The sequence below is a fragment of the Nanorana parkeri genome, unplaced genomic scaffold, assembly GCF_000935625.1.
Source record: "Nanorana parkeri isolate BGI_ZX_2015 unplaced genomic scaffold, ASM93562v1 scaffold62, whole genome shotgun sequence".
In the NCBI taxonomy this organism is placed as follows: Eukaryota; Metazoa; Chordata; class Amphibia; order Anura; family Dicroglossidae; genus Nanorana; species Nanorana parkeri.
The window spans coordinates 1,592,553-1,606,180 of NW_017306330.1; the positions used below are offsets into that span (position 1 = coordinate 1,592,553).

General features: G+C 43.7%; 1 protein-coding gene across 1 annotated transcript in view; it reads left to right on the plus strand.

Moving 5' to 3' along the window:
* DIAPH2 (diaphanous related formin 2) overlaps positions 1-13,628 on the plus strand; it is a 909,560-nt gene that overhangs the window by 761,546 nt on the left and 134,386 nt on the right. Inside the window, exon 26 of the mRNA XM_018576282.1 lies at positions 217-312. Within this exon, the coding sequence (XP_018431784.1) occupies positions 217-312 (96 nt within the window). The remainder of the gene's footprint in view (positions 1-216; positions 313-13,628) is intronic.

Sequence of the window (13,628 nt, forward strand, 5' to 3'; positions counted from 1 at the left end):
TTCAGGGCAAGAATTGAATCTCGTTCAACAGAGTCTTGTAAAACCAAGCTGGAGCGCGGCCTACCCAGAGTGACAGCGCTTGTAACGCTAAAGCTTGATGTATGCCTTTAATACGGTTGTCTTATGAAAATGCGACTGTTTGATGCACGCCTTTTATTGTCCAAGTTTAATTGCGCCGAGATTAATTTTGCATTGTCTTCTTTTCTCCCTTAACAGAGGGCGACGAGACAGGCGTGATGGATAGCTTGCTGGAAGCCCTGCAGTCAGGCGCGGCGTTCAGGGATCGCAGGAAGCGGACTCCGAAAGCAACCGGTGAGTGAGGCCCTCCTGACGGGCCTCCGTGCGTGATTCCTCCTGAATGTCGTTTAGCAGTTCGACTGCTCTCTGCCTCTCTTGTCTGGTGCGTGAGGGGGCCCAGCGGGTTGCCCGTGCGCCATCACACAACGCCGCTTGTTGACGGCGCTCTGTGCTGTGAAATATTAAAAGCCTTGTCGCAGTTGTTTGCTCGTTCTTAATGCTGCATTTAAATGCAAAATGCAGGCTTTTATTTCTTGTTTTCTGATGAGTTTGTTGACTGGAAGCTTGGATGTTGTTTAAAGGAAAGCCGCCGACAGAAAATATAGGAGGGCTGCAATCACTGAGCTCTCCTGCCGAATATGCCAGTTGCCTGGCTGGCAGATGAGACGTTCTGGATGTATCCAGTGTTCCTGATCTGCAAACGCTGGTTCCGGTCAGTGATTTAGGAGGTTTTGATGACAGCCAGGCATCTAGCAATTTCAGAAGGAGTTCAGCAATGGCAGCCCCCCATGTTTATCACATGACAGTTTTACTTTAAAGTCAAATTTTATTTAAAAAACAAAAAATTTGTAATTTAAAGGATGATGCCACGCAGAAGTGTTATTATTGTTTTGAGGTGGTATGTCAAATAACAAACCAGAGTCTTTGATCTCTAAGGCAATCAGATGGTAACATATAGCTGCTGGAATACCCAGCTATGTCTAATGTCTACAGCCATTACAAAGCCATATGGCTCCTTCAATGCATTCTCTATAATGTTGAGCAAGATACTGGTGAATAGTCCTTCTTGGTGGAGATGCAGACTGGTACAGGAATTACTCACCAGTGGAGTCTCCAAAAAGGCCTTAAAACAGGGGTAGGCAACCATGGCACTCATGCTGTGGTGAGAGTCATGCCTGGCTCCGGGAGTCATGCCTGTAGCTGTGAGGATCTTAAAGTTTATTTTCTAGTTCTACAACAGCTGCAGTGCCAAGGTTGCCTACCCCTGCATTATAAGCTAGTTGGCTTCACAGTTATCAAGGTTGAAAAAAAGACACCGGTCCATCAAGTTCAACCCATAATGATGGTGATTTGACTTGTCGTTGCCGACCCCAATATTCCAACATATCAATTTTGGATGGAGTTGCCCCAACAAAGAGACCCTGACTCCTTGCTCATTCAGGGCAATGTGGCAGGAACTGTTTAAAACCCATGCTGACCACTGTATACTCACTCCCTCACCGCTACTACTTCCATGGCTGTCTCAAAGTAAAAAAAACTGATTGTATCTTAACAGCAGCAATTGCGTAACCCTCTCTGTCATGTCAGAGCACTCAGACCTAGTGGCCAATCACTGCATATTAGGATTAGCTCACATGCCCCCCCACATCGGAAGCAGTGGATTATCTGCAGTGGCAACCACAGAAGGAGCAGTGGGGGTTGTGTTGTTTGAGTATAAGGTGGTTGGGGTGGGCTTTAAGAGACTCTGTCACCTTGCCCATTCAGGGTCTGTTTAAGACATTGCATTGCACTGCATACATTGCATTTTCATTTCAAGAGAACTTCCTGTGAATTAGTAGCAAGGGGTGGATGTATTCACCGATCCCTATCAAATGTTCATCCAGGATGATGACCAGTCAGGACACCCAACTCTCCTAAATTATGTAGCAGACCTACCAATCTAAGCAAGCACCTGTTGCATAGTTTGATTGGCTGATAACCAACAATATGGAAGCCCCATGCAAATGGGGCAGCAAAAATGTGAAACACGTGGATACACACTTGCGTTTGTGGTTAGCTTTTGATGTAATTGGGTTGGTTGTTTCAGATGGTCTTCATACTGATGGGCTCTTGACAACTGACCCAATTTTCTGTAGAGATAAGCAGGTATAACATTCATAAGAATGAAGGAAATGGTGGTCGATTGTGGCCACTTTTATTAGAAGCTAGTTGGTGATTTGACTTATATGCCCATCCCAAGCAAAGCAATAGGTCATTGTGGCCAGAACTTAGTGTTTCATTGGGCCCTTTTAACTAATGATACAATATGTGTGGCTGGAATTTGCACTAAACATTTTTGGTGTTCTGTGTGGACATTATGAAAGAGCGATGACCATTCCTTGGCTTCTGCAAACGTCTGCTCATTGAGAGTAGCCCAGGAACTTCCAGAAAATGGCAGCTGATGTACAGCGACTTCCAGGCGAGATGCACGTATGTGATGAATGAATTGTGAGCTTGCGGTTTTCCGTGAGTGAAACCCATCAGTCACTCCGGCAAAGCACGGCTGGGTATTTTGCTGAAGATATTCTTAATGGCCTCCCAATTAATGGAATGCTTCTATACGGTGTGATTACCCAGGGTCTGCAATCTATCACCGGGTTACAGTGTTTCGACTTGTGCCTTAGCGTGATTGCTGCGCCGTACGCCATCCTGCAATCTACATTGTTAAGCAGTTGTAGCACAGCTAATGTAAAGGAGTCCCCTGGCGCTACGCGAGATGGTATAATTAATGCGCGGTCCACAGCCTTCTCTCGCAGGTATTGTAATATGGTGTACGTCTTATAGTCACATAGATGACAAGACAGGGTGAGAGCGGGACTCGGTAATTCATTATGGCTGTTAGCATGCAAATCGTGATGCTTAAAGGAACTGTCTATTTTCTTTTTAAATCTGTACTCCCCGGCATAATAATACTGTTTTTATTTCATTGTTGCCTTTCCCAATGCTGATTGGCGGAATAAATTCCATGTTATAAGGTCCATTTTAAGTTACTTATTTGTGTGCTGCAGATGTTGTCAGACATGTCAATACTTCACATTGTAAAAGAGAGAACTCTGAGCTCATACTGGCCCCTCCTTCCTCCGTTCTCTGTTGTAGAATATAGCAAAAAGCCAGAAATGTTGAGTTTTCTTTGTATTAAAACAGTTAACCTATGATGCAGCAGAGAAGCTGAGTCACTCCGGGTAGATATAAGTGATGCAAATTAATGCGGCGCTGTGAACATTGATGCATGTGTTTAAATGTTTTAAAATGCAAGCAGTGTAAGTATCAATGTGACCTGGTATTGGCCTCTTGCAGTCCCTATACAGCAGGGCTTGAGTGGGAAAGGAAGAAGCAATACAAGGAGCCAATCAGTTCATGTGCTGACAAGAAGCACGCCGATAAAAGGAGAGTGACAGAGAGTTGAAATCCTCACTGTGCTGCTTCTCCTGTCATTGTCCAGTCACAAGCTAGGGGTGGGTCCACTAAGGCCCGGGGCTCAGAGGAAGTTGGTTGAATGATGCTGGCCATCAGACTTAGGATAACTCGGGGTAGAGAAAAATATTGCGGAGGAAACCTTTGCACTAAAGATGACATACAGCAGCAGAAACAGGTCTTTGTTATGTTATCTTATTATGGGCAATTTATTTTTACATTGTTATTTTTGGCTTTAAAGAGGACCTGAACTCGGGAAGCTGTGCCTAAGAAAAAGACAAGCATAGGGCAAGGGACTAATCCACAGCATTAACTGTGATCTCCCTGCAGCTAATCTTTTCCATATTCATGTAGATATTTTTTAACTGACCATAGTATAGGTATAGGACAAATAACTATTTTGTTAAGCTTGAGTTGGGATTTAAGGCTTCATGTACATAGGTGGTGGAGCACCTGTGTTCTTAAAGTCTCTGTCCAGTCAACTCTAATCTCCCAGATGGGGCAAACCATCAAAGTACAGGGCTCCATGCTTGCCAAATAATGTGTGCAGAATTGGGGTCAATGTGGTGCCTTCCCTGATGGATGCAAAATTGTGTAATACGGTAATCCAATAAGCCAGGTACATGCTTTCAAATGCAGGGGTTGGGATGAAAACTTCATGGTAAACACCTCCTTTTTGTGTCCATGTGAGCCTAAAAGACCTACAGAATTATATCTGGAGGTGGCTACACACACAGCACTCCTCAATGCTGGCCAGAGAGAGTTTTCCCCAGATCAATTATAGAACCATGCAGTTATAGATATATTTGAGTCTAGGGATGTTCAGATACCAGTTTAGATGCCAGTGCTGATACATTTTCACGAGAATGACCAGTGTTGCAGGAGTTGCAGCTGTGACTGGGCCCTGGTGCTTCATCACTGTCCTGAAATCATTAGTCTGTATTGTTTTAGAACAACTGGCACATGACACTAAACACAAATGTATCAGGAATTGTATCTATGAGTACTTGGACAAGTGTCGGTACTTGTACTTGGCCTGGAAAAAATAAAAATAGTGTTGGTGCATTATATATATATATAGATAGATAGATATAAAATCATACTACATTAAAACAGGGTGCACAAATCCCAGGAGCCCCATATGCTCCTTAAAAATGACAGCCGCCTCCTAATTCTAGTCTAGTCTTGGAGGTGGAAAAGTATCAGTGCTTGTACCAGGTACTGTACTTGGTATCTGAACATCCCTATTTGAGTGCATTCAAGATCATGTTCCATCTTCTAAGCCCTGATGAAGGGGCAGTGTTATTACCCCTGAAACAAGTTAGGTTTATTGATAGGATAGTATTCTGAACCATTAAAAGCATCTTGAACTCTCTCACCTTTTGCTTTGGTGCTTTTATTCTATGTCTATGCTTTGTCTTAATGAGGTTGGGCACAGACACAAAAAAATTTTGGTTATCTGGTTCTAGAAATGGGCCACTTTGAAAATGACTAACCCTTTGAGCTTCAGAATCAAATCTATTACATTTCGAAATCTAAGCTGCCTTGCCTTAAGAAACTACATGAAAGGTTTTGATGAGACGGTTGTTCGTGGAATACAGTACATTCCTGACACCCGTTGGTTATCTGCACCGAGGAATGTGCAAATTTTAATCGGAAAAGGGGTCAGGTTGAAGATATGTAAAGCAGATATGAGCAACGGTGCACCCTGTCGGAGTTGAACTATAGTTTATACCTATCTGAACTGCCTCATTACTGCCGAGCACTTTAACAGGGCAATTTTTGCTTAACATGTATGCAAAGAAAAACGGCCACTTAAAAGTTTCATGAAGTACTGAAAGAGTCGCAAACTTCATAACCACTTAGAACAGCAAAAAACGAGAAACGACTTCCAAATTACCCATTGAGCAAAGGGAGCTCAAATTAATGAATTTTTTGATGACCTTTTCTTTTTTTAATATTTGGTTTTATTATATCTCATAGCCTAGGTAGCCAAATTATGACTTTACTATCCAGGAGGCAGGAAGAAGGATGGACAGCATTTGTAAAGGTTATCTTCTGCACTGTTTTCAGTGCTGGAAAATTATAAACAGTTAAAGTGACATTAAAGTCAAATATATGTTTCCCTCCCCCCAATGTAAATTAAAGCACTTACCTTAAATGATGTCTCTTAATCCGATCTTCTTCTTTCCTGTCGTTTTCAGCCTTCTCTCCAGCGCTGCTGCAGGTCTCCGATCCAGCGCTGCCTCCTCTGTGATTGCTGGCACTTCCTGTCCCACAGTATCTGCATGCGGGTGCACGCCATCCATAGACTTACCTTGTGTCTCTCCTCGTCTCCCGGCATTCCTACATCCTAGGACTTATCATGTTGGTGGAAACCTGACAATCACACCTAGATATCCTAAACTGTGGGCATTAATAGGGAGTTGTCTCCCTCTGAAGCTATAACAACCTCCACTCTTCTGAGGAGGCTTTTTAACAAGATTTTGGAGTAGGGATTTGTACCCATTAAGAGCATTTGTAAGGTCAGGTACTGATGTTGGGTGGTAAGCCCTGGTTAATAATCAGTATTCCAATTCATCCCAAAGGTGTTCAATAGGGTTGAGGTCAGGGTTCTGAGAAGACCACTTGAGCTTCTTCATCAAACTCTTCAAACCATTTCTTTATGGAGCTTTGTGCACAGGGGCACAGTCATACGGGTTTAGAAAAGGGCCTTCTCCGCACCATGGGACCATGGGATGGAGCAGCACATTTTTCTAAATTGTCTTAATATGATTTAGCATTACCAGTACCCTTCAGTGGAACACTTCAACTCAATCATTTGTAGATGTGTCCACATAATTTTGGTCATATTGTGTTGCTGCTGTAGCTTCAAATGTAATACAGTTTTATGTTGCCGTGATCACTGCCTTACTACATGCCACCAAAACACCTCCCCCTGTGCTTCCTACCCAGATCTTTCCACCATATAGCCTGCGATCTCTAGTTACCCCAGGAGAAGAAGATCAGAGAGTAAATGGGTGACTTACCTAATTGTCTGGCTTGTCCATCACTCCCACTGTCAGCCTGATTAGGAATTTTAGCATTTATACAAGGCAAAGCTACAGGTTCACTTAGTTGCCCCCTACCCCTTCACTTCTGCACCCTTTGTTTCCACTTCTCTATCTTCATCTGCCAGAGAAAAGTAATATATCTGGTACATCTGAGTATGGGGACTATGTTACTCCTCCTTTCTACAATCACCAGTACCATGTACCATTCATGTGGGAGCAGGAGGAGGGTCCTGAGCCTTGTGCAAGCTCTTCCTAGAATGGCCTAAAGCTTTTTCTCTCCTCTCTGTCAGGGCAAAAGGGTAAAGTGGTCAGTTAAAGGAACCCGTCTCTGTCCTGCATTGGCTCCGCATATGTTCACTTTAAAAGGAGAACTCTTACAGTTCCAGTGAGTACACAGTTATAATTGTATAGTGGTAATTTATGATGGGGCTTTTACATTTTTATTTGCTTGATGTTCCATATTTTGATCACAGTATTTCATGTAAAGCTTGTAAAGTGGTGGTCATCATATAACAAAATCCCCTCAGTATGGTCATAGACAGTCTGTTTACCTGGCAATTGATCTGCAATCACCAAGGCCAAACAAAGTTTCTAGAGACACCGATGAGGAACAATCCAGATTGCTGGTCCATTCTCAGGTATGGTCCAAAAATGTTTTCCCTCACAATGTCTCTAAAATAGGAGATCACAACTTTGAACTGTGGTCCTTACTGGAGGACCTTGAAAATGGACTGAATGGACATGGTCATGGGTGAAGAGGTGCTGCAAAAAGTCAATGAAGCAAACCTACGTCTGTTGGAAGGAACATTAAAGAGAAAATGCCAATATTATTGTCCGTATAGCAAGAAACTTGGCTAAAGAGCTGCGCAAGATTGTGGAAGAGAGTACGGTATTGAAAGGGAGAGGGATAACATGGTAGATGGAAGACATCCAGGAAATGAAGGGCAGTCGTAACATTAAGGAGAACATTACCTGGTAAAAGACAAGGCCAAACGGAAAGTGATGGTGGAGGTTCCAAGTTTGAAGTTGACCCAAAACTGCGTGCACTCATGTAATTGGTAATTGTAAGCATGGGGAACAAATGTGGGGAGAGAATTTAGTACAAAGAGTTTATTACTGACAATAGACACATAGACCGGCCAACAGAATGTGGAGAGGAGGGCAATACTCTCTTACTAGGTTACATTCCATTTGTTAATTTTGAGTTTGGCTTTCCTATAGTAAAGTTCATAAGGGGGGATAATGCTAAGTACTAGGAACCAATCCCCAATCAACTAACAGTGGCCAGCCAGTGGTGTGTGAGTAGTAAAAGATTATTGATATCATCCTACTGTGCAGATCTCTATAATGCAGCCGTGCGTAAAACAAAATCCATCCATCTATGTTCCCACATTTTTCGGTCTTCCTCCTTGACATTTCTGACTCTATTAGATGAAATCACAAATTAAAAAAATGTATTCTGTCTGACAACGATTTCCCCAGTTTCATGCTGCAGCAATACACAACGGGGGTGCAGAGTGAACTTAATTGCTTTGTGACCTAATTATGGTTTGCGATGGATGACATGTTACCAGTCAAAATCCCTGCAAGTCCGGAAGAGTCGCTGAGAGTGGAAGGAGCCGAGAAGTCATAAAATAAAAAGAGAGGGAACATTTTCCTGACCTTATTTTCCGCGGCAGCTTTATCATTGCAATTAGCATTTATATAGCAGCAACATCCAACACAGTTTACGGCAACATGGGAGTCGCAATACCACAAGTTCTGCATGATAACATCTGGGTTGTGTACATAATTAAATAGCTGTCTGATGTCTCAATGTCTCAATGACACAACAGCGCACGGGTAAAAGAAAGCATTTGGTGCGTTAGGGCTTGGGCACATGGGGTGGCTACTTGGGCTGTGATTGGACCAGATCACACCAGTCCGCTTGAAGTTCCAGGTAACAAGCAAAATGCACAACTGAATCGACAATTATCAACCTTTTTTCAGCCACGGCACCCCCTGAAATCTTGAGGCACCCCCGGTCTAAAATGTGAAAAATGTAAAAATTGATGTGTTCCCTCCAAAATCCATACCAGGTCCTTATCTGAGATAGGAGTCTGGTAAGTATTTTTAGGGTAGGACAGCATGCAAAAAACACACAAAAAGTGGCATTCCCCCATCACATCAGAATTCTCCCTTCACATCAAAAGCCCCCTTTCACATCATAGCCCCCCTTTACATCAGGTGCCCCCCCTTCACATTAGGAACCTCCTCTTTTCCCATCAGAGTCACCCTTTCACATCAGAATTCCCCTTTACATCAGAGTTCCCTGTACATCATGTGCCCCCCCTTACATTAGGAACCTCCTCCTTTCACATCAGAGTCACTCTTTCACATCATAATCCCTCCTTTCACTCTCTATTCACCATGGCCCACCTGCACCATGGAAACGCATGATGCTGTGTAAACATTTTGAGGCACCCCTGAGGAGGTCATAAGGCACCCTGGTGTGATCTAGACACTCCTGCTGGGCAACACACCCGCTTCCATGACCTCCCTATAGACTACACTGCAGTTAAATAGGGGAGCCTGGTCCAGGACACACCCCCAGCCTGTGACTGGATGAAAAAGGAGCTGATGTGGTTGTGTGCTTTTCCCCTCCTGTAAGCACGTTCAGTGTTAGACTGGCAGCCCTGCTCAAAGTAGTAGAGCCTTGCTTAGCTCCGAGCTTGTCCCCATTCTCTTGCAGTCTCGTGCAGGGGAATACATGAATTTCATTTGAAAATAGAAGATGACTTGATTTTTATTGATTAGATTTGTTTTTTTTAATTTGTATATGCCTGGAGTTCATTATTAATACGTCAAGCACAGCTGACTACCACATGGGAAGATCTAAAAAAGGATGAAGGAGCTAAATGAGGCCTGTCTTATTTTCCTCCTAAAGATGCTTTTGGAGCTGTTCTAGGCATCAAGCTGCGATTGTGTAGAAATGTATATGTGAGCCCCATCACTAAAATCTCACAAGAGCTTTAACATCATAATGTCATTTTTCAAACGCAGCTTTCAGCCTTTTAGATCTGCAACTTTCATTCATTTATTAGTGATTTGGCCATGAAAGTCCTTGGCTGTTATAGGGTGACAACGCTCTGTCCCCATCTGCCATTAGAGCTCCTCTGTTGTCACCCTTTCACATGTGGCCATTTTAACATTACATAGACTATTGTCACCATCAGGACATCCCCACCCCCTGAGAAATGCCATGCAGCCATTGCCGGAGTGCATGTAGACTAGAAGAATCTACAGGAGATCAACGGCACTGAGATGTGACAGAGGATGAAATGGCAATTGTTTGATACACCGTGCTTCAGTAAAATAAATGCTATTCTGCTGGGAAAGCAATGCCATGCATGACTATTATCTTAGCACATGCTAGCCATGGTAGCTAAAAGATTGCGGTATCATGCAGCTCTCCCTCTAGAGGCTAATAAATACATCCCTCTCTCTAATACAAACAGGTTGTGGTGAGGTTGACCAAAAGCAAATTTACCAATGTCCTGGTCCCGGATTGTGGGACAGTGTTATCGCCTCCCATGGCTAATATTTGGTCAGCTCACTTACCAAGAGGGCATGCCCAAACCATGCCTGTGGGTTGCCCTCACCTAGACTTCATCCCTATATACACTATATTGTCAAAAGTATTGTGACGCCTTTACACGCACATGAACTTTAATGGCATCCCAGTCTTAGTCCATAGGGTTCAGTATTGAGTTGGCTCCGCCCTTTGCCGCTCTAACCGCTTCAACTCTTCTGGGAAGGGGTCCACAAGGTCTAGGAGTGTGTCTATGGGAATGTTGGACCATTTTCCCAGAAGCGCATTTGTGAGGTCAGGTAGAAGCAGTCTGCGTGCCTAAGGCTGGGTTCACACCTGAGCGTTCTTTGTATGCTCGTTTTTCAGCTCGTTTTTTTTTGCGTTATTTTGTTGAGTGAAACGCGCGTTTCACTGGCGATATGATTTTTTTTTCCTTTTATTTTCTCTATTTAAAAAAAATAAAATATTTTTTCGTTTTTAGTTTAACTTTTAAACTTCCCACCGCCTCTGCCCCCCTGCAACGCGGTCGCTCGCAAGGGACGGAACTTGGAAGTCGGAATGCGCTGTAAAACGCCCAGGTGTGAACCATGCCTAAGTGCTTGATTGTATACACCTGTGGCCATGGAGGTGATTGGAACACCTGAATCCAATGAGGGTGCCCCAATACTTTTGGCAATATAGTGTATATGCAAGCACCCCCCATCTCACCCGTGTTATGTGTTTGTTCCTCTCAGAACCTGCCCCTAAATATGTGATCCCCACAATCAATGCCTTTTTGAGTTACTGTTCGTGTGCAGTAACTCAAATAAGATTGATGCCATGTTTTAAGGACATGAACTTGGCAAGACAGTAGGCCAAGATGAGGGACTCCCGGCAGCGAGACCAGTTGGCATCTATTTAAAATGATCCAAAAAACCTCCACTGAACCAGTGTGAAGCCTTCATGAAACAGTGTACATGTAATGAAATTAGCACAAATTGTGGGGTCTTTATTTTAGCCATTTGACTATAATTTTGAAATCTCATGTTATTTCTTGGAAATATGGATCCTTATTTTGGTGAGTGAGCTTAGTAAACTGAGCATCATGCATCTACATGTCTCTTTTCCCATCACAAATCCCAAAAGCATTGTGTTTATTCCTAATTTTATTATAGTGGGTGGAGCCAGGAAATCATCCCTTTATAGTCCCGGGCCAACATGACATCCAATGATGGATCCTAATATTATAGAGCCATATCTCAAAGTACATACAGATATTTTTTAACGCCCATGGTGCATGCATCAAAAACAAACCCATGTGAACAAAGAAATGAAGTGTGAAGTCACACCACACAAAAAGTACACAAGGGTGTTGTGGTCCTCCTTTGAAGAGGAAGGGCCTCAAATCCCTCAGTGACCCCCCTCCCCCGAGGGAGCCAGGGAACAAGACCCCAAACAACAGCCATAGCTAGCTCCTTTTACGCCCGAGGCAAGAACATAAAATGGTCCCCCCCAACCCAACAGACGTGTGTGGTATGTGAAGTCATAAACATTTGTTTACTTTGAGAAAATGAATGAAAACATTTTTTTGTTTCCGTTCATTTCGTCCAAAACTCATTTTTAGACTTTGCACATGTCTAGTGTGTGTGTGTGTGTTTTTTTTCATTTATTATTATTATTTTTTTACTGTTAGGGGGCTTTGGGGGACATATCAGGGGTCTAAACAGACCCCTGACATTTCCCTTTTGAAATAGAAAAAGATATTGAGTACACAGAGTACTCCGCCCATCCATATGGGGAGAGCAGCGTGGATCCGAGGAGAAGCTGGAGCCTGTGCCGCTCCTCTTCTGCCTGCCGAGCCACAGCTGTGTTGGTCGCCTGGTGCCCCTGTTGCCAATGGTGTCCTGTGCTCGCCATGGCAACAGGGGCGAGGGGGCGCAACCAGGGCTGGCCCTGGCTTCGCCCCCTCTCAGCTGTGCCTGAGGCAAGTGCTTCACTCGCCACATGGTAGCTACAGCCCTACCCAGACGGGACAAGGTACTCAAGTCCACCTAGACCAAAGGCAGGTGGACACTGATCCCTAGGAACCATGCCGAAGCCGGTCTACGAAGTACTTAGTGAGGGCTCTTCCAAAGAGAGGCAAAATACCTGACCCCCCCCTGGCATCAAGGTCGGCCCTGAAGGTACCCACACCCTCCGTAATCTGTGGGTCAAAATTGCTTGTGTCAAATAAATGCCTAAGTGCCAAGTGCAACACAAGGCAAGCCTTCCAGCCAAGATAAAACAATTGCTACAAGCTAGCCAAAATGACTTCCCAAGAAGTGGTGTGCAGAAAAGAAGCTTATGGTGCCATGTCCTAGTGCCAGTGTAACACAGTGGGGTTCCAAACCCACAGTGACTCTCATTGGCCATCATCACTGCAGTGCATGGAAACCCTGGCTGCTATTGAATAGGGTTTGGGTAGTGTGAAGGAAGTATAACTGGGTTGTGGTGTGGTGGCCCAAAGGAACCATAAAGTGTCGACTGAACCAGTGCGAAGCGCAGTCATGGAAATATCCAACGGCAAGCCTGAAAAAAATGTTATCATGGCAGACGTTGCGGTAATAACTCTGACTATATGTACCCCCTAAACCATAACACAACTTCCCAATTTTCTTGTAAATTGAGCTTCATTCTCCTGTTTACTCTCCCGCCCCCTTTGCCCGCTCCGCGGCACGCGAGAAAGCCAAATCCGCCCGAATGAATAAAACATCCAACGGCAAGCCCGAATTTTTTTTTATCATGGCAGACAATGCGGTAATAACTCCGACTATATGTACTCCCTTAAACCATAACACAACTTCCCAGTTTTCTTGTAAATTGAGCTTTGTTCTCCTGTTTACTCTCCCGCCCCCTTTGCCCGCTCCGCGCCACGCGAGAAAGCCAAATCCGCCCGAATGAATAAAACATCAAACGGGGCCGAACTAAGACATATATCATTCTCGCTAACTTTAATTGTTTTCCACTTTCCACCGTCTGTAAGAAAATCTGTTGTATTAAACGCTCTCCCCCATCAGAGCAGCACAAATCCATCACATTATACGGAGCCATTGATATGCAGGATTTCCACTTTCATTTTCCAAAAATGACACCTTCTTGGACGATTCTCCGCGTATTACGCTTTTATCACTGCCGTAATGTGCATCAATTACTAGTAACAAGGTTCTGGCTCCGTATTTTTGTACCTTTTAGAATGAATCCTCTCCCTTCCTTCTTTTTCTAAATTGGCTGTTAAACCTGAACGTGAAAAAAATAAGCAATTAGGCGCGTTGCTTTATGCTTTTTATGTCATATTTTTATGTTTTTTGTTTTAATTCACATTATCCTTAATTCCGTACCAGAACGCCAACCTTGTTGCTGTACAAAAAGGTCATCGGTTAAGTGACATTCATCCATAGGTAGCTTGAGCCCAGTGCCTACGTTGCCAATTAGCCACGACCTTTAGATTTGGCCTCGGGATATAATAAAAGCAACTGCTTCTAAAATAAAAAAAAATATATTTTTAATGTTAGTTA